This window comes from Aristolochia californica, unplaced genomic scaffold (genome assembly GCF_029961685.1).
Source record: "Aristolochia californica isolate CCGP_79_NKW_82.1479 unplaced genomic scaffold, dmAriCali1.0.hap1 SCAF_13, whole genome shotgun sequence".
Lineage (NCBI taxonomy): Eukaryota > Viridiplantae > Streptophyta > Magnoliopsida > Piperales > Aristolochiaceae > Aristolochia > Aristolochia californica.
In genome coordinates, this window is record NW_027181804.1 from 28106061 (window position 1) to 28130283 (window position 24223).

The 24223-nt window shown below is 38.4% G+C and overlaps 2 protein-coding genes across 6 annotated transcripts; both read right to left on the reverse strand.

The window, feature by feature from the left end:
* Nucleotides 1-896: 896 nt before the first annotated feature.
* Nucleotides 897-13841, reverse strand: LOC137949049 (transcriptional activator DEMETER-like). Of its 4 annotated transcripts, XM_068795308.1 has the most exons (19): nucleotides 13737-13841; nucleotides 12663-13547; nucleotides 9662-12427; nucleotides 8856-8946; nucleotides 7338-8739; nucleotides 6911-6990; nucleotides 6610-6694; nucleotides 6421-6512; nucleotides 6274-6342; nucleotides 5895-5931; nucleotides 5701-5783; nucleotides 4095-4535; nucleotides 3616-3652; nucleotides 3472-3529; nucleotides 3235-3374; nucleotides 3062-3127; nucleotides 2851-2965; nucleotides 2724-2762; nucleotides 897-1558 (listed from the first exon to the last, which is right to left on the reverse strand). In XM_068795308.1, exons 2-19 carry the CDS (start codon nucleotides 13393-13395, stop codon nucleotides 1401-1403), a joined length of 6492 nt encoding a protein of 2163 aa, XP_068651409.1. In that variant the 5' UTR covers nucleotides 13396-13547; nucleotides 13737-13841; the 3' UTR covers nucleotides 897-1400. The 4 variants fall into 4 exon arrangements, with proteins under 4 accessions (XP_068651409.1, XP_068651410.1, XP_068651408.1 ...); XM_068795309.1 differs by having other exon boundaries at nucleotides 9662-12394; nucleotides 12663-13841; XM_068795307.1 differs by having other exon boundaries at nucleotides 12663-13841.
* Nucleotides 13842-17993: 4152 nt separating this feature from the next.
* Nucleotides 17994-22878, reverse strand: LOC137948904 (rop guanine nucleotide exchange factor 14-like). Of its 2 annotated transcripts, XM_068795116.1 has the most exons (9): nucleotides 22791-22878; nucleotides 22224-22298; nucleotides 21769-21848; nucleotides 20140-20553; nucleotides 19660-19814; nucleotides 19506-19580; nucleotides 19164-19421; nucleotides 18724-19071; nucleotides 17994-18619 (listed from the first exon to the last, which is right to left on the reverse strand). In XM_068795116.1, the coding sequence occupies exons 3-9, from the start codon at nucleotides 21836-21838 to the stop codon at nucleotides 18224-18226; spliced, it is 1716 nt and encodes a 571-aa protein (XP_068651217.1). In that variant the 5' UTR covers nucleotides 21839-21848; nucleotides 22224-22298; nucleotides 22791-22878; the 3' UTR covers nucleotides 17994-18223. The 2 variants fall into 2 exon arrangements, with proteins under 2 accessions (XP_068651217.1, XP_068651218.1); XM_068795117.1 differs by lacking the exons at nucleotides 22224-22298; nucleotides 22791-22878 and adding an exon at nucleotides 21196-21296 and having other exon boundaries at nucleotides 21769-21843.
* Nucleotides 22879-24223: the final 1345 nt, after the last annotated feature.

A 24223-nucleotide genomic window follows, 5' to 3' on the forward strand; every position in this document is an offset into this window, starting at 1 on the left:
CCTACCCTTTTTATCCTCTAAAAGTTAATAGTTAGCTTAATTGTGTGGCCATGGTTACACAAATAAAGTCTCACTTTAATTTATCAGAAGCTTTATATGGTCATGAATGTGACCTCTGTGAGAAGCCACCAATCTGATTGTCTTCTTTCCAGTTTCAACAATTACTTCAATTCTATTGTCTTGACTATGGGTAATTTATTAGTGCATCATGGAACATTTTGAAATGCAGTGCATATTTGTAAAAATAACTCTCATGTGCTAAAGTTTGTGAATGAAGCAATTTGAAGTCTTCATGCCAAGAACAAGTGTATAAGAAGACAACCCTAATGTCAATTGATACTTAAAAGTATGGAAGCCTAGCTTTTTGCTAGATGAGTTGTATCAAACAAACTTGAATTTTGATTATAATTGTTGGTTGTTTGTGGAAATCAAGGTTACTCGCAGGCTGACAGAAGCTTTCACTCACTAGGGTGAAGAACCACCTATCATGATTATCTTCTTTACTGAAACCTGTATTTGGTTTTGAATTTAATAATATGGGACTTGATTCATTTGAAGCAAAATAAGAAGAAGGGAATTATTTAAACATGAAATTAAGGGTAACATGGACATAGATGTTAAAAGAAATGATAGAAAAAAGTAAGAGACTTTAGTTGGATAGTTGACATGAGGTGGGTGACTGCTATTTATTTACAGGACCAACACCAGTTTCTGTTTCTGCAAATCTCAACCCATAAAATGGAATAGTTTGGATATAATTCCAATGACATGTATGATTAAAAGAAAAAAATGAGTAAATGTCACTAATCACTGCAATCTTTCGGACAAGTAGAAGAAAGAAAATAAAAAATCTATCACAGTATTTGGCACATGAAATAAAATCAGATAAAAAGAAATTTATAAATTATCTGTGTATGAATGAGAGCAATGCAGACATTTACAGAAAATAAGCTGCTGCAAACTGGAAGAACTACCTTGCTCTTAGTGTTGAAGGACTACAGACATTATTCCTTACAGCAGACAGATTGAAAAACAGCCAAATGAAGTATCATTATTCCCTAAATTCGACGAATCTCTCTAACTAACAAGTGAGAACTTTCCCAGGTGCCAAAACTTATACTCGGATAGAAAACTAAATTTAACAGCTTCAATGCCTAAAGTACCTAGAGTAGACATCTTGATTTGTCCTTTAGAAGAATTGCTCAAATTTGATCCTGCAAAGAAGTTAATGATGCTGTTGAATCATGTACAATTTACAGACCCTTTTTGACATGGGTTCTCACGATTTTAAATCTTTTGAATTAGGAAGGTTGTATCTGTCCAGAGCAGGAGGGACTCCCCCTCAAATGATGTTAGAAGCGTGCCATAAACGTACAGTAGCTGTGTTGGTCAGCAATCAATTATTTTTTATCTGTCTCCAATGGTTCACCTGCTCTGCCTGTAACTGACTTGGGCCCTTTAGGTTCTTTCACCAGCTTACTTGCTAGTAAATGCAACCTGGCCATTAGAGGTCGAGGTACTCTTTTTTCCCGGTCAAACCCCCTCACACAAACAAACCCTGCATAACAAAATTCAGTCAAATATGAGATAGGACACAAATTTGCTATATACACAAATTTACTCTATACACAAATTTGATATATACACAAAAACAGGACACAGAAAAAAGTTTTTCTACACAATTGCTCTAAACCAAAAATAGTCATCTTTTATTTAGGTGCACCAAAAAAGAGTATCATAATTCTTCCACAAAACCTCAGTTATTTTCCTTTGTATTTTTAGGACAATCATAGTTAGGATGGCACAGGTCGGATGGGGGTCTGGTTTCAAGAAACCCAATCCCGACCCCACTGCTTAACCCATTTCCCCATCCCCATTGCAGATCAGGTGGGGATGATTTTTTCTTTTTCTTTTTTACCAGAGAGCTCCCTCAACTCTCTGTTGTGGCATACAGAGAAAACGAAAAAAAAAAAGAAAGAAGAGGAGACGCCCTCTCCTTGTTTGTCTCTGCAGAGATAAAGGTGGCTAGAGGGGAAAGGTTCCCTCCTTTGTTTTTTTTTTTGTTCCAAATAGGAGAGGAGGGAGGAGAAGGCCCTCCCTCCATTTCTTCTCCTCTCTATCGCAAAGAGGAGATATAAATGGACAGAGGGCTTCTCTTTCCCACCATGTATATCTTCTGTTGCAGATGACAAGGCACCTGTGGCCTGTCCCTCCCCTGAACAGTGGTGGTGTTTGCCAGCCTACCCCATCCCTGCCCTGTGGGGTGGGATGGCATCCTGGTTCCCTCTTTATGGGTCAGGAAGCTTCCTTGTTTAAATCCTCCTATTGCCATCCGTACTCTTGATTGAGCTTACAAGGAGAATGCTTGCTCTAAAGTTTGCCTTCTCAAAATGCCAAGTTATAGCCTAGGGGAAAAAATTGCCTTAAGACTTGAGCTAAAAAGGAAAGTGACGTTTGCTTTTGCTGAATCCTGACCCATTAGAAGGACACAGGTTGCAATTGGATAGACAAGTTCTCATCTAAGAAATAATTCCTAGTCATATCCTTTGTCCATCAATCTAAATGCAAGACCTAATCATAGGGGGCAATTTACATAATTACATCGATGTATAGACATATCTGTATATGTACATCAGAGCAGGGTATGCATATTTTTAATCTCAAGCATCTGTTGTAGAATTTATGAATTTCTCTAAAAGCATTCAAAAATTTCAATTCCATACCTCTCCAAAAGCACAGTTGGATCTCCTCTGTTGTTAAACCTGAATGAAGAAAAACAGCCATAACACTCAGGAAAAAATTAACAAACTTCTTTCTGGGCCTTAAGTCATATCCTGATCATAATCTCACCTCTAAATATTGTAGTCACTGATGATCCGAAATAGACAGTTCTTCTCGGTAGATTCCACAGCAATGCTCTTGGTACATCAATGGGTTGAAGGCTAGAATCATGATCAGCAAATACCTGTTATAAAGTCAACCAGTAGTCCTCAGATCAGCAGCATTAGCCCAATAAATTGACATTGTTTACTTAATATCAATTGGTTACCAATTGACTTACCTCATTAACTTGGAAATAGGTACCATTAAGTGGAAAGCTTCCTCTCATTGCAGTTCGGCAGGGCATCTGTACATGTAAATATTTTTAACATCAGATGAATCTTTAAAAGTGTCTTATATTTACTGTTTTTGTAATTGGCATCATAAAATAGGCAAATTTTGACTCATACTCACCAGTAATGTGCCCCTCACTATCTGGGTATGTGCTTCCCTTATGCTGTTGCATGCAAAGCATGTCTTCTTGTCACATAAATCACCAGACTCCCGAAAGTTGCAGAACATCTCAGGAGGTAGTACAGATTCAGCAGTTTCACCTAATATTCAATATTTTTCATAGAAGTGAGCAGCTCTGATAATGAGATGAGTAGGTATGCAAACTTAACTCATCAAGATGACTCATTATTTGCTCACCTGGTGTCCAAATGGCAAGAAGGTATGGACATGGATCATCTGGCTCTCTTAGGTCCAACTGTCAAATTCAGATTAAAAAAAAAAATCAAAAGGCAAAAAGTTTTAGTTGTGAAGATAGGATTCTATGAAATGGCCGCATCTCACCCCCTTTAGTAATTCATGTGAATCTGGAAGTTCATAGCTGCAGCAAGGAACAGAAACCTTGTGAGGAGTTTATCAATCCTGCAACTAACTATACAAATCCAATTGATTGTTGAATTGACAATGCGGCCAGGAATCAAATGACCTTGTTATACAATGAATTTGTCTATCAATTTATATACATACATATACATATATATAATATAGAATGAACCATACTCTCAAATATTAAAGTTGGAAACCAAGAATAAAATTGACCTCGATGTATAATGGACATGTAAATATCTTATCTTGTGACTAACTACATACTCTATAACTTCGGTAATAGAAATCAGATTTAAAGAGTTTTTCCTTCGGTTTTATCTGAATTTTAAAAAAACTTTGAGCATTCCACATCTTTCAACATCAGTAAACAACCAAGCTTGGCTTCAATGAAAAAAAAAAAGAATATTAACTTGACATTGAAAGCTAGTAAAACTCACACTTGGTGTTCTGTACGCAGCCGGCTCACATTCTTTAGCTTTGGCACTGGTATAGATGCAGCTTCTGGAGTTAAAGCTACTAGAGCTTTTGACATATCCCCTTCTTGGAGGGACATGTTTTCATGCATATAATTCTGTACATTCTGTGAAAATTCCTCAAAATTAAGCTTAATAACGGGAATTTCGTCTGACTCATCCTCCCAGAAAGCATCCTCAATAGCAATCTCTGAACCATCTAAACCTTGTGCTTCTGGTGAAGCTGGCTCTTCAATGATTGGTTCACATCTGGTAACTCTAGCATCTACCTGTGGGTACGGGGCCATCTTGAGTTGAGGCAGCGGTATTGGATTGATAACAACTTTGTGTCCTCGATCAGTGCATAGAGGAACAGCTGATGTCACCAAGCCTTTTTCCTCTGGACCTGGCAGAGCAAGCCTCGCACTGCAAAAAAATTTTGGAGTCAGAAAATTTTCATTCGTAATATTCACAAATAGGAACTCACAAAATCAGATTATTCACTGGACCGAAAGATTAGATGTAAGCGGAAAAGTAAGATAATGCAGGGACATGCTTCCAGAGGCAATTAAGCATTATGTTGCAACCAAAAGGTGGAAAAAATGTACTTTCTGACAATGTTTTCGAAATCCATGTTTATTTTCCGAAAACGAAGAATTGAACCGTTTAAGGTGCGGAAAGCCAAGTACCTAACTCAGACCACAAACTCTAACAAGAGTGGACGGAACCGCTCTGACACCCACCTCGCCCATTCTGGAGCCGTTTCTCACGGGATACGAACGCGGGCAGTGGCGTGCCTAACTCTGATACCATGACAATGTTTCCAAAATCCATGTTTATTTTCCTAAAATGAAGAATCGAAGGAACTCTTCGATTTTCTGTTCGATACATAGGTATAGAGATTTAAAACAGAAATTACATTAATACCCTTAGAAAAATAGATATTTACAATTTTGTCCCTTATATACGATAACACTTTCTAGTATGTCCATGCAAAAATTTCCACTCTTTCTCACATTGAAAATTTGTTGCATTAAATTAGATATATTAGCTCTAGAAAAAACAACATTAGTCTCCTTTAGCCATTGGACTACTCAATAGATTATACTAGCTTTTTTTATTATTTTTTTGAGAAAAGGATGGATGCTTTAGATTATACTAGCTTGCACTTATATATGAATGTCATAAGCAGTCTTTGAAGCAACATGTATGTGGACCAACCTCCTATGGTGCATATAGTGGATATTGTTAAAATACAAGTTCAGGGTATTTTGGTCATTTCTTATATTTTCAATATTACATTTTTCTATTATAGTATAGCCATTAGATATAGAATGTCTTATTTTATCTCTAGTTAATTTTTCATTCAATTTAGACATGTATTTTAGGAGATATGTAATTTTGAGTATTGAGGTCCTTTAGTAAATTTTAACTTAAACCCTGATTATAAAGAAGCAGGAAGGGCCTTTATGGGTCGGATTCCAAGGCATAAAAGTTGCCCCTCTTCCAGAAATCCATTTTCTCTTCTATTTTCTCCCCAAATCACCTATTTTTCAGATATTACATTCCATAAGAATTTGGATAGACAAACCTGGCAAATGCACTTGCAAAATGCTTGCATTCTGCTCTCATTGGACATGCATTGCAATTAGGTTTGCTTTTCGTACAGAAGACCTGATCATGGATTTGCATTTTTAAGCCACATTAGGGTTTACATAATTGATGACTACTTCCAGAAAATACAACAGTAACTCTTCATATACAGATTTAAGTAAAAGAAAGTACCTTTCCAAATGTGATCATTTGATAATGCAGCTCATACCTGTAGTTATTCACGATATCAGAAGACGATCAAAGATTTTAACTGATTTGGTTTCCAGAGGATTACCTAAGTTTCCCTCTAGCATTCTAAAAATCAAATGTATAATTATATCAGTGATATTTAATTGCCAATCCCAACAAGGAGGGTTCCATCAGGTAACCAGGAGCAGCCATAAGAGCTGATTCCTTTCCAATTCAGTAGGAAAGAATGGAGGACTCATGTAGTCAAACTCAATATAGTTGGGACAAGGCTTTGAAGAAGGGCAAAAAAAGTTGTAGATGTGTAATATATGCAAACATTCAACAAATATGAAGAACTTCCATGCAGGTTCTCTGTGCTTACAATGTCCTTTGATCAAGTTTACACAGCCGTGGCCAGAGGTACTTTTGGATGGACTCTAATACAGGGTACCTTGCAAAACGACATAGTAGATTAGAATGGTAGTGAAAATAACCTTGACTAGTCAATCTGTTATGATAAAATACTTACATTTCCAAAAGGTGCAACTGGAGAGATTCTGGTAGTGGTTGAAGGGGAACCCATCCCAGTCTCACGCATATGCGACCAACATTTGTGTCAACCTTATTGGATATAGAAATAAATAAAAAGCCAGATTACTTATTTACAGACCTTTTAAAAAATAATTTTTAATAAATATTTCTGCAACATAAATCTTACTGGGAAAGCAACATGATGAAGTGTCAAAAGGCGCACACATTCAACACTTTTCAGCCCCAATCCCCTTATACTTAACAAGTAATCTCTGGAAAAGGTGCAAAATAAATTTAGTATCCCACAGTTGATCTTCAGCAATGCTGAAATAGTTTGTGCAAGAGTTATTGCTATAGAGACATAATACAGAAACTACAGAACATGAAAAAATCAGTTGACTTGAGGAAACAATTGTTTTTGCTGACTAATATGATACATTGGCTATCTTTTAATTTGTTGTTGAATGCAAATGCACACATGAACTTACTTCGCTTTATCTGGTGGGACATCTCTTAACCATTCAAGATCTACGCTTCCATGTTCACGAAGAAGCCTGTTGAGAAAATCCTGAAAATGTATGGTATTGGTATTTTAAGTTACTAACTCTTTTACAGAAATTTCATGCTAAATGAACTTGAAACTCCTCTGAAAATGTTCCATATATCCTTTTCAACAGAAGATCTTTTTAGTAATAATATGGTTAACAGACATATTAACTTGGGACTGAAAAATTATTTTCATTTTAAGACCATGGTACCATTCTTATCAAAAGGTGTATGTGCTAGGTCCTGCTACATTACTTGATCGGTCAAAAAGTTCCTCATTGGTTCCATGAAATATAGCTTTGCCAATTATGAAGATCTCAAAAAGTTATAATAGTTGAAGGGAAAATGACAACAAACGTCAAAAGATACCTTAATTCTTTCTGCAAGCATGTTGTTCATTCCCCGCTCTTTGATGGCGTTAGAGATCTCATGTACATCAGCACTTCTAAGTGCTTCGTAATCCAGGGAGTCCAGTGTCTCAGGTCTTCTTTGCTTTTTTGCACCATTGGAGCAGACCTGCCTTCTTAAACTATCCCAATCAAAAGCCTTCCTTGTCTCAACCCTCTTCTTTTCCTTCCTTATGGTTTCTCCAGTTGCTTCTTTGAAACCTTGCTCATAACCACACCTAGCATCCTTTGTATTTGATTCAGCCTGCTTCAACTTATCAGGTTTATTGTTATCCCCTAAGTCAGATTGGTCTCTAACATCAGATTTCTCTCCTAAATTATTACAACAAGACGAGTTTGATTGCACTTGCAGTACTCCGCTGTTCCTCTTTGATTGTAACGTGTCTGAAAGGCTCCTATGATCTGACACAAGCATGGAGTGAACTGGTTCCTTTACAAAAGGAGAATCACCAACAGAGGCATTTTGAGAACATGATAACGGTGGAACCATAGAGTCAGCCATGTTCTCCATTGCAAGCCATGATGCTTTCTCCTTACCCTGAGCACGACTGGTCTCAGAGATTGCAGAAGTCAAAGAAGATGTGCTTTCATATGTAGAAATCTCCACATGGTCCACTTCTTCTGATGCCACAACGGAGTTTGTTGGCAAAGTGAACTCTCTTTTTCTTTGTGTCTGAGGAACATTCATTTGGTAAATGGATGGACATGGACTGTCCAGACCACCATTAAACTCTAATCTTCTCTTCTCAGATTCCATACCAGTAGTGGCATTTGATGACTCAAACCCATCTTCATAACAGTATAGTTCCTGGATTATTTGAGGTCCTTCCAGTTGTAAGAGCTCCATGAACGTACTAGAGCCATTGAACACTTTGTCCTGAAACAGTGTCATAGAATTCACCACTTCTGAGTTATAATCAAAGATTGAACCAATTTGATCTATTATTTGAGGGCCTGAATTAGTGGAATTTTGAGGTGAAACAGAGTTCTGAGATGAAACAATGTCTTCCAGTAGTCTTGGTATATCTGTTCTGTCTTGGGATAATTCTGCATGCAATGGCGGCCCATTGTCACGTACCAATACCTGCTTACCATTTGCACCGTCAGCTGTACCATGCCAAATGTTGCTTCCAAATGGCCCAATGCTACTTGCCACTTCCTTTTCTTCTGCAGTTCCAGCTTCATTTACTGTTGTAAAACTTTGGTTGCAAGCCGCATGGTTTAGAACTTCCCCCTGCCATTTGTCAACACCTAAAAGAGAGAGTTTTGATTCCTCCGGAGGTTTGCGTATCCCTTCTGAACTATGGTGGCTGCTTGCTTGTGAGTGAAAAGGAAATTTAGCAGCAAGAGCCATGAAGGCAGAGCTGCAAAGAAACAAAATAAAAAAAACCATAATAAAAAAGTAGTAGTTCCGTTTTTCCTATTTCTCAGAACTTGAGGGGTTTTTCTTCAGGATAGAAGAAAAGTTAGAATTTTATACCTTGATAGATGGTCAGAAACATTTTGAGTAAGAAACACACCGATAACTGAGTCCACAACAGATCCCTTCCATGGCGAGAAGCGTCTGTCACCTGAAATTATTTTAGTTTTATTTAAGAAACTGTCTAACATGTCGAATACAATAAATGTTTAAGAATAAAATCACTTCATGGGAAGATGCTTTAAAGTCCTGGAATACTCTTTAGGCTGTGCCACACAGAAGAAGAAGAAGAAACTGGTTCACTGACTGTTTGCTAGTTCCCTTCTTGATTTCTTAGCTTGAGAAAAAATAATAACATGAACTCTTCCTTAAAAGCTTTGACTGGATAATAAACTAAATGTATCCAGTTTTTGCCTTCTTCCTTCAGTTAATCAAGAAGTGAGTTTGAGCAATCACTTATAGTTCTTGGTTTTTTTTTTTTCTAGTTCTCCAAAAATAAGAATATAATTTCCTAACTAAAAATTCTTATAGGAAGTTAAACCACATATTCCAATTTTCTTTATGACCAATATATTTTATAAAAGAAGAAGTGGAAGAAGTACTATGCTTAGTTTTGCGGCTTCTTGGAGCTAAAATAACTTTCACATCTTACTGGACCATAGCTGATAAACTTGCTAAGATGTCATCTCCAAGATCTTGTTCTGCAGGATCATGGCTCTTCTATGTAATCTTTGTGTGTTTCATTTTTTTTCCTTTAAATAAAAGCATCCATCATTCAAGAAAAAGGAGAATGCCAGAACTGACACCCAATTTAAAGCACATTTTGGCAAAAGAATACTCATTTTTACTAATGTTATTGCAGTTACCTTGCACAAGATGCATGCGAGCAATAAATGAATTTGCTCTTCCCACAAAGACTTGCCTCTCTTCTTCCCACTGCTTTGCTTTCTCTGGGCCTGTATTTTCACTCCCTTCCTTCCACATGAGGAGCTTCCATACCCTGTTTGTCTCTGCATCCAAATACACCTTAGGGCGAGGCTTTCGGCGTTTCTTAGCAGGATCACCATCATAAGGGACAATATGCCCACCAAGAGTATAAGGGACCAGTGCAGTGTGTGGTTCTGGCATGAATTTCTCCCCACCACCATCAATGTTGAAACATTTCAGTCTTTGAACAACCTCCCCAATGGGTCCCTTAGGAGATGCAACAACTGGAGACAACGTGGAACTTGTGTTTTGTAGATTATTAACAAAATGGATGGGAACCGTATTGCACCTGTTTGAGTGTTTCATAGCTGTATCACATTTGTTCCATAGATTGCCTCTATCCTCTGGGAAAGTTTGGGTATAATCAGATCTAGCTTTATGTCCTTTGGGAGCTAAATTATTGGTACTAGAAGAGGACACCAACTCCACAACATTTGCAGGGCGTTTTTTTTTGTGCTTCCCTATTTCTGACTCAGATTTCTTCGTTTTTAAATTTGCACAGTTTAAATTTGCCTGGTCTCCAATATTTACCTCATGTTCACAGGGTGGTGGAAACTGCCTATCCTCGGTGACGGCTGCCATCGAGCACAAATTGCAAATCAAATCAAGTGCCTTATTGTTTTCCTTCATGTTCTTTTCTACTGGATTTGAACCCTCAATTCCACTCATATCAGGTAGTCTATCAAGTAGTTGAATTTCTTCATGTGTCAACATGGAGGAAAGTTCTCTCCTCGAAGCATTGTGTGCTGAAAATTTAAAATCCAAAGGCATTGACTGCAAGTATCCCTCACATAAAAAGTTACTGTCATTGCTATCTGGAACATAGTTCTCCTCCAAGAAGTTGGATTGAGTTTGCTGTCGCCTTCTTTCGTTACTGACTTCTAATCTGAAGCTGCCACAATGATTTACGACTTTCACTTTAGAAGGAGTAATTGACAATGCTTCACTATGCATCACTTCAGCCCTCTGTTTCTTACAACTATCAGGAAATTGAGCATTATCTTCTCGAATTAGCTCATGGTAAGTAGCACTGTTCGAATTCACACAGTGTGGATCAGGACTAGTGATGGTTTCAATATATCCCCTCTTAGAACCATTACTGATAATATCCACATCAGCTGAACCTACAGGTAAATTTAAATTTATTTCAGTTCTAGCTACTGACTGAAGGCCACTTCTGAGTCCTGGAAGAAGTGAGTCCACAAGGTTGTTACGAGAAGAATCAGGAGTGTGAAGAAGAGTGTAGTCTGTTTGATCCATGTGCACAAATGGAGGCACATTTTTCTGGTTTTTGTTCCTTGCAAGGGCCTTCATATTCTCCTTGGGTACCTTTGTTCTTGGTAGTGGTGCCAACGGCTTGTGAGTTTGTGGCTGTGATGTATAGCCATCCACTTGAGCGAAGGAATTCCCTGTAACGTATCTGCTAGGGTTCTCCCCTATTACTTCTATCACTTCTGTCACTTCTTGCCATTTGCCAAACAGAAGATTTGATCTGGATGGTTCAGAATAAAGACTGCCAGAATCTTTCTCATCATCTTCTCGCTGAGAATGTGAGCATGGTGGCTGAGATTGTGAGTTTTGAGTTTCAGTAGGGAAATTTAAATTAATAGTACACTGCAGGCCAAGAGGTTGAGAATTTGAATTTTGAGATTGGGACTGCACTCCTACATTAATAGGTCCAGCACCACCTCTGTTTTTTCCTGTCTGATCTTCTAAATCAAAGCTTGGGGTTCTCCTACTAGAAGATCTTATGGTATCTCCTTCAGCTTCCAAATCAAAATTTAAAACCCGCCTGCAAGAAGATTTTGGCCACCCTCTCAAGGGCAAGGATTCAACACCTATTCTTCCATCTGCAGGAGGGGTAGCTTGTTCTGCTGTATCCGGTCTGACATCTAAATTAGTCATGAGATGCTCTTTTTCAAACATTCTTACATCTTCAACAAGGATTCCTTTTGTCTTGCGCACATATTTCCTTTTCTCCCTAGTGGCTTGCTTTGGTGTAATGGGTCTGGGTGTTTTGGCTTGCTTGGGAGTCTTGACTTTTGTAGGGGTTAATGATGTAAGATTCCTTTTGCGCTTCCCTTCTGTGACCACCTTGGGCCTGTGTTTCTTTCTCTTAGCTTTTTGTGGTGGTGTCTGATTAAGGTCAAACCCCTGATCTTGTTGAATATTCCTGGCTTCGTTCAATGTGGTGGTGGATTGGAGACTGCTTGGAGATTGCTCTACTGGCTGTGAGAAATCTCTAAAGCAATCATTAGGCTGACTTGCAAGAGTTTCCTTCAGGACAGTGGATTCAGTGGCAGATGATGGTAGCTCCACTGCGTGCAACCGATCCTTCTCACTACTAAGATCGATAAGCAGGTATGATTGATTTGTTTGTCCAGTCTTATTTGCAAGACAGTCCTCATTCCTTTTATCTGAAGAATTTGTTGGATTCAATTTTCCAGCTAGAAACAAATTGGTGCATTCAACAGATTGGCAGTTTCTTGATCTCCAGGAGGCTGAATCTGGTGCCCCAGGCATGAGCTGAAATGAATTGGTTCCATTTTCCAAGGCACCGAGATTAGGCTTTGGTGAGGTCTGGTGAGAACGAAAAGTCTGTTGACTGGATGCTGTAGATGTTGCATGAAATGGAATATGAAATCCTGCGAAGTTTAACTCATCTATTTGAGTTCTGAGAAACCACATGAAAAAAAAAAAAAAAAAAAAAAAAACCCGCCAAGTACTTTTTTTATGTGAATGAATTGGACAAAAGACGGACCATACGGCACAAAGCACCTCAGTGTCAGGAAGAAACTGAACCTCTAAATTTGTTGAAATCACATTTGAAGAAATCGGTGTTTAACAGAGACTATGAAGTGCAGAGATAGAAAGGCTAACCAATTGGTAACTGCTGTGTGTAGTTGCCGTTATTACTCCATATATGCGATGCATGTGAGGAGCTGTGGTTTATCAACAATGGGTTTGCCATGTTGGATTGTGTCCCAACAACCTGATCACCTAAAATGGGGAAGGAACTCACTGATCCATTTCTCCTTCCTTCCACTGCCATCTGCACGAGCTGGTTCCAAGGGATTTTGCTGCATTCTGCCGTAGGATTCTTTGTGACTTGCGCCTGAGTATTGATATTGAGATCAAGTTGATGGGTTTGGGAAGGCAGATTGCTTCTTCTGTAGTTATCGTGTGGAGAGATAACACTGAGAGTAGACAGTTGGGTTCTGGGAGGCCAATTTCCTGCTCCCGAATGATTAAGATGTGAGCTGACACTAAGACCAGAAAGTTCGTGATTGGTAGACAGATTGCCCGCTCCCCCATTGTTAACACAAGGACTGACGTTCAGGCCTGGAAATGAAGTATTCACGGTCAAATTGCAGACCCCCCAATTGTTAAGATTTTGAACCTGATTTGTAACACCTCTGGCACCGAAGTAAGCTACGGAGTTATCGGTAGTAGAACTGCTGCAGAGACCTCCCCCCGAAGTAGAATCAGATTGAAGTCGATAAATTCTTCGACTTGGTTGCTCGGGCTTGGATGGTGTGACTGGAATCCATACACCCGGCGCCTGATTGTTCTTCCCTTCCGATGGGAGAATGCCACCTCCTCGGAGCTCCATCCCCCGCCGACTGCCCCAAAGATCTGACAAATTCAATCACGATTCGTTCTTCTCCAAGAAACCCAGAAAAGCTCTCTCCCCAGCTGGAATCTCTTTAGCAGAAAGTATTGAAGTGCTCTCTCTGATTCCACTCCCATTTTGTAAATTTCCACCTGGAAAACACAATACACAACTAAACTCTCACAGCAATGGCGACAGAAAACATACCATACAAGAATTATATCCACCAAAAACCCAGCTGTTACAGGTTCTCCCAAAAAAAAACATATTTTCAGCAAACGAGAAATAAAAAGGAAAAAAACCAGCCATTCAGTCCATCTTGATAAATCATCATAAGCCACCTTAAATTCGGAGAAACCCAGACGCAAGCAGAAAAAGCAACTCCAAAATAACCAGAATTTGCGCCTGCCCCGAAGATATCGGGAGCTGAAACATTGTCGCTCTTATTCGACCCGACCCCCCCACCCCCCCCCCAAAATTAAAACCACCCAAGAGAAAATAATAAATAGCTGAATCCGCAACGCACTCGACAGGCATAATGCCGGAACAAAAAACCGGGATCTCGACTCCGAGAACCCATTATTGCAATTCACAGAACCAAAGTCATTGTTCTTCGTCTTCGTCGTCGGAAGAAAGAAATACAGAAAAAGGCCTACTTTATAATTCAATTAAAGCATTAAACATCATTTTGCCACGTTGATTAACTCTAAATCACTTCACTAATTATTTTAATTAGTCCTCACAGCTGCTTTAACGTAATTAGAGTCACTCGAGTGGGTATTTCGGTAATTCCCGTACCATCGGTGTCACCGTCACGCTAATGATTCAAAATCCACACGTTTTTCTTTTTTTATTTTTGACCGTCGGAAGATTCCTCCATCGACAAATGATTCAGAGACACGTGGAAGTAAAACGATTAAACTCTCGAGTTACACGTGCCTCCGCTCGGTAAACTCGACCTAGGAGTGAGCGATCACGCCACGTGTCGTCTAGAAAAGAGTTAGTTACGTTGGGCCCAGATAAGTACGGAACGAACGGAATCCTTTTCCCAGGTTTCGGTTGTCACACGGCTGAATGCATCTTTCACGAGGGAAAAGACCTTTTGAAATTACAATTTTACCACCATACTTGGATTGACCCAACGAGTTCAATTGCAACTCGGTTGAGTTGACTCAACCAGATATACTTCCGTGTCACCAACTCATACATAGGAGATTTAGGGTGCTTATACATATTTGAAATATGATATAGGCCTCATATACCCTGAAACATATATAGAGTTGAGTTTCCGGTGTCTTCATCGGTGAGGGGGGTGAGGCGGGTGGAAAGGTCATACTTTCTTCTGGTGCACGAGAATTACTTAGATTTGAGGATGTCGATATGGGATGTGAAACTACTTATCACTTATAGGGTATGTTTTCAAGTAAAATAAGTATTTGTTTAGGTTATCTTTGTGAAATAAGTATTTGTTTAGGTTATCCTTGTGAATTTTTAGCTAAGAATGAGGGATGACATCTTTGAGTGAGAGCACACCAATTATTATATTCGGTTTATTATAAAACACTCATAATCAATTTTAAATTACCATTTCAAGTTCCACTAACAATTGAATCAATAGTTCAATACCCAATGGCAAACTTCCACTTAACTTAACCTAGTAATAAAGAATTTATAAGAAAACCCTTAAAAAAATGTTACAATTTGTTTAGCAAAAAAAAAAAAAAAAACTCTAAAATTAATTTTATAAACATTAGAAAATGAAAAAGATCACTTTCGATATAGGTCTATACTAATACAAGCTAATCGTCAATCTAATATCAATTAAGTGGTTCGTACCATTACAAGTAGGTTGCTAATACAATATTCGATTTCACTAAGAAAAATCATTGTTGTCTCAATATAAATAGTAATTTATCGATAGCCATTAATGTAACCACAAAACTTTTAAATCAAGCAAACCACTTTTGGGTCAAGGATAGTACACAAAATTATATAAAGATTTATGTATGTGACAATATAACAAGTGACATAGTCTAGAGGATCTCACCTACTTGATATCTTGAATTAGATCATTTTTTACACAAAAATTTACACTTTATTTTGGGTTTCAAATAAAAAATAGTGAATAAATGTTGATAGCATGGGATGTTAATTAATTTGCAAACCATAGGGGCACCAAGAAAGCTATTGGGTCGGTATGGGTCAGGTTTTTGAAAACCCAAACTTAAAACCCGGCCTGACAACCATGGTATCAACTCAATCTCTCCAAAAGAAATATTGAAAAAACTAAAGAACTTATCTCTTTTTATTTTTAAATAGATATAATTTAAATCTTATTTAAAAAATAAAATATAAGTTAATTAGGTTGGGTCAGGTTGGATTCGAGTCGGGTTTAGTGAAACTTGTCCTGCCTCAAACTTGCACATGCATCATTTTTGGGTCAGTTCGGGCCGGGTTTCCTACTTAACCCAATCAATGCCCACACCTGCACATGGAAACCATTGTTAGGGGAGACAATAATTTTGTTGTAGTACATATTTGCTCTTATTGAACAAAGCCAAGACAATATTGGAAGATAAAAAGATGAGGGTTTCAATAAAGTTGAGAGGTATAGGGACCACCTTTGAGTGCCACAAGATAAATAAATAAATTAGTCCAACCTAACTATTTGAACTAGTTTGAGAGGGACCTAAAACTCCCATTAGGTCAATTATTCTTGTTATTTTAAAATTTTAAATTTAAATAAATCAATTGAACCAACTAATTCAAACAAGAACAAGGTGAGTAGCTCAGGTAAATTAAGAAGTGGGGGTCCCACAAGTATTTACAAATTTACCCCATATTTTATTTTTTAATTTTGATACTTACAATGTTATTAAACTTGAACTGAAAGTTTAATTGGAGTGACCAATCAAATTGGATTGAACTAAGTCAATAAAACTCAATATCAATGTAATAAAAATTGACCTTATGATTAACCATCCCGAATATGATGTTGGCCTAGGTGGCTTCTCCAGAGGGGGTGAATTAGGTTATTTCAAATTAAAATTTAGTATACCAAATTAAAAATTAAAGCAAGCAAAAAACAAAAACATGCACACACCACAAGTTTAACGCAAAATATTTTCTTGTTGATGTTCCCTTATTGGCAGTCGTTGCCAAAAAACCCTTGCTTGGAAATTTCACTAATTATCTCTATTAATTGGAATTTACATTAAAGATATTTTGACTATCTTTTAAGCTACATGTATGCTAAAATACATGATTTATAAAAATATCCCCTGAGATTAATTGGTTATATTCTAGTTCTAGCATGCTCTTCTATCTAAATGAAGCTCCTAGATCAATCTATGAGGTGAAAGAACACAAATACAAAAGAAAAAAAAACTTACACCCTTGAATTTGATGGAGAGACAACCTTCTCATTTGAGATATCCAAAGCTCTAACTTTGAATTACACGTGACAATGATTTTGGAGTTTGATGTCAGATGATGCGAGGATAAATTTCTTTAAAAGATGATAAAGTTTGCATTTTTTAGTTTCTTTTCTCTCAAAAGTGGGTTTGGATGGAATTTCAAGTAAAGCTTATTTGAATGCAATAGGTTTGCAAAAAATTGCCCAACAAATGCTCTAAGGCACATTTGATAGGGTATTTATAGGTTTCCTAAGTCAAACTAGTCGTTATATGGCTGTTTGCAAAAAGTTGACAACTCAATAATCGATTAATGAAAAAATATAATTGATCAAGCATATAAAACAACTATATTTTTGTCATGTCTTAGGCTAATTGACAATTGATCAATCGATACAAATAAAGCCTTATGGAATACTTAAAGTTAATCAATTTATCATGCAGTAAAGCTTTGGTTGTACAAAACTAAGTATGATCGATTAATAATGTGGGTATGATCGATCACGTTTTATGTCCCTCGTTGGTATAATTTTGTCTAATCTATAAATATATGGTTATGATCGATCATGCCTTATTATTTTTCAATGCCTATACATGTATGATCGATTAGTCCAGCGGGAATGATTGATCGTGCTTTATAACTCATTCTGGCATAGTCTTGTTTAATTAATCAATCCATTTGATTGATCCATTATTATTTATATTTTCTGCCAATCATGCTTTATAGCTCATTCTGGCCTAGTCTTGTCTAATCGATTAATCCATTTGATTGATCCATCATTCTTTATGTTTTTTGCCAAATTGCACTTTGGATGATCGATCATTACTTGATAATGATCAATCATGCCCTAACTAGTTTTCTAAATTAGGCTCTAAGCATTATAAAAATCATACTAAGGGTTTCTAGAAAGTTTAAAACATTGATATGCATTAGAAAAAAAAAACATTTCTAAAAAATTCATTTGTACCTCAAATTTGAAGTTTGGTGTTGTACTCGTACATGATTAGAGTTCTTGAGACTTCCAGATAACTTGACACATAAATCGAGTGTCTTGAGATACATTTGTCGGTTCTTTTGCAAAGACCTTGATTTTTGAGTCTCAACTGTCGAGTAGCATATAATTCAATTGGGCTAATTTGAATAAATAAAAAAAAGAATAATGAGAGAGAATTCGATGATCTAGATGTTGGAAATGCAGCAAATTTATTTCTTGATAAAAATACAAAGAGGTTCAAGAGGAGGGATGCACAGCACCACCCTTTCCATTCATCCGATGGAGGGATGCAAATCATTAGATGATCTAAAACAACAAAAACCATTACATATGCTCTGATGCTGTTCATAAATACAAAATTGAAGACGCTACGCAAAGCAAGAGATCCCTCATCGCACCACAGCAGCCTGGAGGCATGAATCATGGGGAAGACCAAGGGGAGAGACTGCGGCAGGCTTCTCTGCCATAGCACCAGACCCTGCTCCTGGACGGGGTTGCTGCTGATGACGTGCTTGTCCTCGTCTCCTGGTCCGAGAATTCCTCGTCGGATGTTCTGCTTAACCTGGAGTTGTAAGCCCGCCCCTCTGCCTTGTTCATCTCTTCGATCAGGGAGTGTCTGATCCGATGATTCACCGGAGCTTCCGTTATTCCGGGGAGATACATCTGTGAATAGGAGTCGAACTTGAAACGAGAGAGGGGAGAATCAGGCTTGTTCAAGTCGTCTTCTTGCAGGATGTCGCTGATTCTGGAAAGTATGCTGAATGCCAAGCTTCCCAAGACTCTCGAGTAGGCTTCCAAGATGGAATGTCCGACGTCCTACGAACACAAGGAATTGGAAGAATGAATCACCCATGCCTGGAAATGTAATGTTGTCGAGCTTACCGAGAGTAGAGGAGATGGAGAAGACACCAACTGTATACCTTATTATACTGTACTTTGATGACGTCGAGAAACGTCTGGGGCAGGTTTGGGAACTTTGATTTCAGTAACTGTAGCAGCGTCTCGGCTCTCTCCACCAGTGTTTCCATCTTGTCAGTGTCCAGCTCGGGATCCTTGGAGAAGGACCACGAATGTCGACCAGGGGATTTCCTGGAGTTTTGAAGAGAAATCCTCTGTTTCCAGGCAAACATGGCAGCTTCCAACCGGTTTGCGATCTCCAGGGTGGCGTGCTCGGTCTTGAAATCCATGGAACGAAAGATTTCCTCTACCGGAACTATTTCCATGCACAACGCCTTGTAGAGGTGCTCGCCCAGGTTTGCCCTACCAGACTGCAGAACACAGAAAGCATCGTAATGAGAATTAGGGAAGAAGAAGGGAAGCGCCGAGCAGAGGATATGATGGGTTTTAGTGAAAAGGTTACCTTTGGGAGGGCGTCGGAGACGAGAGAAGGAACAGGCATTTCCAGTAAGACGTGCTGATTGATGGAGATGGAGGCTTTCAGGACCTGATAGACGTACTTTCCTCGATACCCGAGCTTCTTCCTCTCCGTGGAGGAAAGCCCACAGCTAGGTAGCCGGGGAGAGGGAAGCCACCATTTGATGTTCTGCCTCCGCCCTTCCGCTCTGCTACCTCCTTCCGCGTACCAGAATTCCGTGTCCACCATCGAATCCAGGGTTTCCTGCATTAAGATTTCAAATTAGCCCAACTTGCTACGTCCCTCTGCCTCTGTTCGTCAAACTTTTAGTCCCAAGGGAACGCTTACGATGAGCATGGCGTCGAGCTTTTGCAGTGCAGGAAGGTTCATATGTATATCGGAACGAGTCTTCGGAGTCATGATCTGCATCCAACCATGAAACAGTCAAACAAATGATAGATGGATTAGGGTAAAGCAGTTATTATCTCACGTCGAGACCAACCTCTAAGGTGCGGCCATTAGCTCCATCTTGCTTGGCAGGGACCAGCTCCACCATGTAGTTAGTAGGGGAAAGCAACCAGTCCATCTCTCTCCGCCATTTACGCTTCCTCTCCTTCGGTAGCGGCTCCAGCTTCCAAAGTTCACCGAACACTGACGCTGCAGAACCCAGCAACAATTTGTTACGAGACTGAATGAATCAGAGTTCTCTTTTCTTTTTCTTTCAATCAAAATTCAAACATAGTAATCGTCAGTCCAGTGTCAAAGGGCTCAAAATCTTCAAAGGATTGTAAACGGATACGGATAAAGGCAAGAAAATTGGAGCGATCTAACAAAACATTACAGAGTTCACTTCTGTTCCAGCTACCCTGGTCTGTGCAAAAATCATGTCAGGGATGGGAGAGAAGAAGACAAACTATTCCTGCCTCTGAAAATCACATAATGCTATTTAAAAAGAAAAGAACAATAACGCTTGTTCTCTTACCGGCAAGGTTCGTGATGGCATTAGACAAAGACAAGGCAGTAGAGAGACCCCTGCGCCCCCCCGATAGATCTTCACCCAGCAACAGTTTCACGAACCTCTCTTTCATAGACTCCACATCGTATTCATCCAGATACAGCAGCGGGTTGCAAGTCTGTTTGTCTTTGCAGTAGGCATGAAACCTCTGCGGACTGTTTTTGCTAACTTGCCAGTCATCTTCTTGTTTGTGGTTCATCACCCAGTGAGAGGAGAAAGATCCAAATGGGTCTTTACTGGAGGAGCAGCTCGAAGCATCTTCGTCCATGGAATCGGAAGGGAATCCATTCCCTCCGCTCCTATCGCTGCTCTCATTGTCGCAATAGCTACGGCTGAGAATGCAGCTCTCTATACTCTCCAGCCCATTGTATGTCACTATCCCTGAAACATGCAATGTAAAATTATGATCAAGTCACAGTGGTAGCAGCAGATTCACGATCAAATCACCCTCAACTCTGTTTCTTCTTCTTCCAACTACTTTAAAAAGAAGATCTTGAATTTGTCCAATCAAACGGGTAAAAGATACAGTATGAAAATACACAGTCGGCTCTGCATGTTACCCTCTTTAATATGAACACGTTAGTCTACACAAATAATTTATGGAGAACTTTCAGCATCGTGCACATGGCAATCTGAGCTCACGGAGGAAGAAACGTAACAGAGAATTAAAAAAGTAAGGGGAAGAATCACATGAGTTTCAGTAAAGGTCATCTGGATAGCGACTTTGATTGTCCTTACTCACTGCGGGGAAGAATCCATAAGCCTCTTTTCATTTTTTTATTTTATTTTTCACTATTTGCTTCTTACAAGGTGATGCTCTAACAACAGGGCTTTCGTTGATAGTTGATTAATTAATCTTATCCACTGCGCTGATTGGGGAGACAAGAACGTGTTTCTCTGCCATCTCTTTTCTTAATTTATTGAAAAATCTCTGCTATGATTTGACCTTGTCAATAGAAAACAGGTTTAACAGAACGTTGTTCCGGTGACAGGGGAAAAGTATCAAACAGGGAAGCTACTCACGAGCTAAGGCTGTCTTCTCTAAGTTCAATCGCTGTGTAGTTGTATCAATCATCCAGCTCTGAAGACCCTTTTCGTTAATGAGGATCGTCTGTTCTGCAGAACTGGAAGCACAGACGCGAGAAATCAGTCCAATCATGACCGACAAGATATCGTGACCAGAGGGCTCCACGTTCATCGGATATGTATGGCATCTCCTATCAAATGGAAAAAAACAAAAAGAAAAGAATGGAGATCGGAGCTCGACAATTTGGAACTCTTGTTCACAGAGTGCCGAAATCTAAAAAAATGGGGACGACAGTACGGGCTGATGGAAAGGAGCATCTGATCAACAACTCGTTTCTGGAACCATACCCATATGTCCAGTTCTTCTTATGGGTATCTACAGTTAAAAGTAGATAAGCTATGGTCCCCATTACCCCATCGATTGAATATTCTTCTCCCTAGTGGGTTCACAGATTGGTCATGGCAGTCCTATCTTCTTCTATTCTTGGGTTTCTGAGCCCAGACACCAATGCAGGATAAAATCAATTCGCTACAATAGCATGATAAGAAAGCTGAGTAGGAATCGCATACTCTCTTGATCGTCGATATCGAAGGTGATCTCCTTCTGCCGTCGGCAACAAGAAAGCCGCATTGTCAGCATCTTGATTTTCCTAAACACGATTTGTCAACTTCGTTCAGTACATCGATTTTCCTCATTGTTTGATCACAACAACGGCAAAGATGACAATCGAATAGAATTCTATTTGATAATTGCTATAGAAATAGAGATTAAAGACGATCATGAGTCGTGTAAACTTCTTTTGATTATGGCATGATTGAAACTTGAAAGACCTTTCGGGCATTTAAAAATGAAAACTTTCTGATCAGAAACCAAAGCTCTGAACCGAGTAGAAGACCCCAACTCTGAAAATAATCTAGGAAATTATTTCCCTTTTCTCAAGGATTCATGAAAGGTACTTTACACCTTACCCAAAAAACTAAAGAAAAAGAAAAAGAAAAGGAGGAAAAGAAAGTAGTCTCTTTACCTTCCTTTTTAACTAAGATTCTGTTTTTCAGACGCTCCGCAGTCAGTCTCGACCACTAATCTGCCAAAAGGCGTCCTGCAAAGGAAGGCAAATGGTTTTATCCTGCAGCCTCCAGGCCAAGTGTCCTGCAAACTAGCGTTACTCTAACGCTTCTAGGATGAGCAATTTAAAGAATTTACGAACACAGCCATTTGAAATTGAAAATGCGGAGAAAAGAATCACAAATCCAAACCAGTAAGAAACCGCAGATCTGCTCGTAAAATCGGTAGTTCAAATACAAGCAGATACCGGACTTGATTTACGCGAAGCATTGAAAAGACATAAGAATACAAAAAGCAAAACGAAAAAAAAAAAAAAGTTGGAGCTGAAAGCCTGAAACAGAGATAAGATAAAACTCATACGAATCCAAAACCATTACATAATCGCACTAAAAAAGACCCAGCGGTGATCTGTTGCTCCATTAGAAAGAGGAAAAGAGGAGAAATTCATCAACGCAGATTATACGGGAAAAAAAAAAAAAAAAAAAAAAAAACTCAAGGACCCAGCGCGAGAGAGATAACACCGTACCTGAATTTTTCGTCATTTTCAAAGGAAAAACGAAAAAATGGGTATTTCTTTTCGATCAACGGCGACAGGAAAGGAAGAAACTTGTCGCAGGAAGGGCGGTCTGGGGAGGGAGGAAGACGAGACGGTAATATATATATAAGATAGATAGGCGGTGCGGAAAGCGGAGGCGTTGGGTCCGGTCGGGACAAGACGCGCCTGCTCGAATTTCAAACGAACCTAAGAAAATATATACTTTTCAAATAAAAAAGGCGGAAATCAAGCCACAAAATAATTATTAATTAATTAATATTTTATTTTACATGTTTTATAAGAATATATACTTAAGATTTCAATTTTTTTTAATTTTTTATATTTCTACAAGAATTTTTATAATCTATAGATAAATTTATGCATAAATTTGATGAAAATATATGACTCTTTAATCTTTAGAGAAAATAACTCCTATATATATATAAAAAAAAAAAAACAAGTCCATATGTTGTTTAAAGATCGAAGAATTATTATTTTAATTTTTTTAAATTTTGTAAAAAAAATTAATATGAACTTAATTTATCATTGGATACTCTAAAAACTTTAAATGACAAAATATTTTTATGAAAATATCTAATATTTAATTGGTATATATAATAAATGACAAAATTAAATTTTAAATTATTAAAATAAATAAATAGAATTCTCCAAATTTTCTTATATATTGTGTTGATATACCGGATAAGACGTAAAAGATTTTTCAATTGAATTTTTCTAAGCTTATTGTATAAAATTAAATAATCTTATATAAATATATATAAATATATTTTTTTTGGGAGTGGAGATCGATGGCTCTGTGTTTCAGAATCCTCAACCGTGTCGAACGTCCTGAGGCAATAAAGGGTTGTTATTTGGAGAGAGTGAGAAGGTGGAGCTTCGTGAGTTGCATTGGGATCGACGACGATTTGAAAGCTCGAGAGTTCAGAAATTGAAATATATCTTGATTGAAGTGAAACGTGGGTAAAGAGGAAAGAAGGAATGATGAAGAGGCGCGTCGGCAGTCGGCGGCCGGTGCCGGGCGCGGCCCTGGCAGGATCGGTGAATACCCTCGAGAGTCGATAATCCCCACCAGAACTCATCATTTCTGTCTCCTCGTTTTTGTAGAAGAGAAGTTATGGCGTCCTTTGCCCCTCTACTCAAACACGAAGAGAAGAAAAGGTGGGTTTCCCCCTGAGTTGTTCTTCTTACTCGTTTTTGTTCCCCCCCATCCGATCAAACATTCGAATTTCTCCCTTTTTCCACATTCTTAATATTATTCCAAAAAATAGTTATTCAATTATTTTTTATTTAATAATATCTAATAATAAAGAGGAAAATTTTCAACCTAAAGACATGTGTCAACATAACATACTCAATCTTGCTTTTTTAATAGGCACATAATGATTTTGGTGTTTGGCCTATGT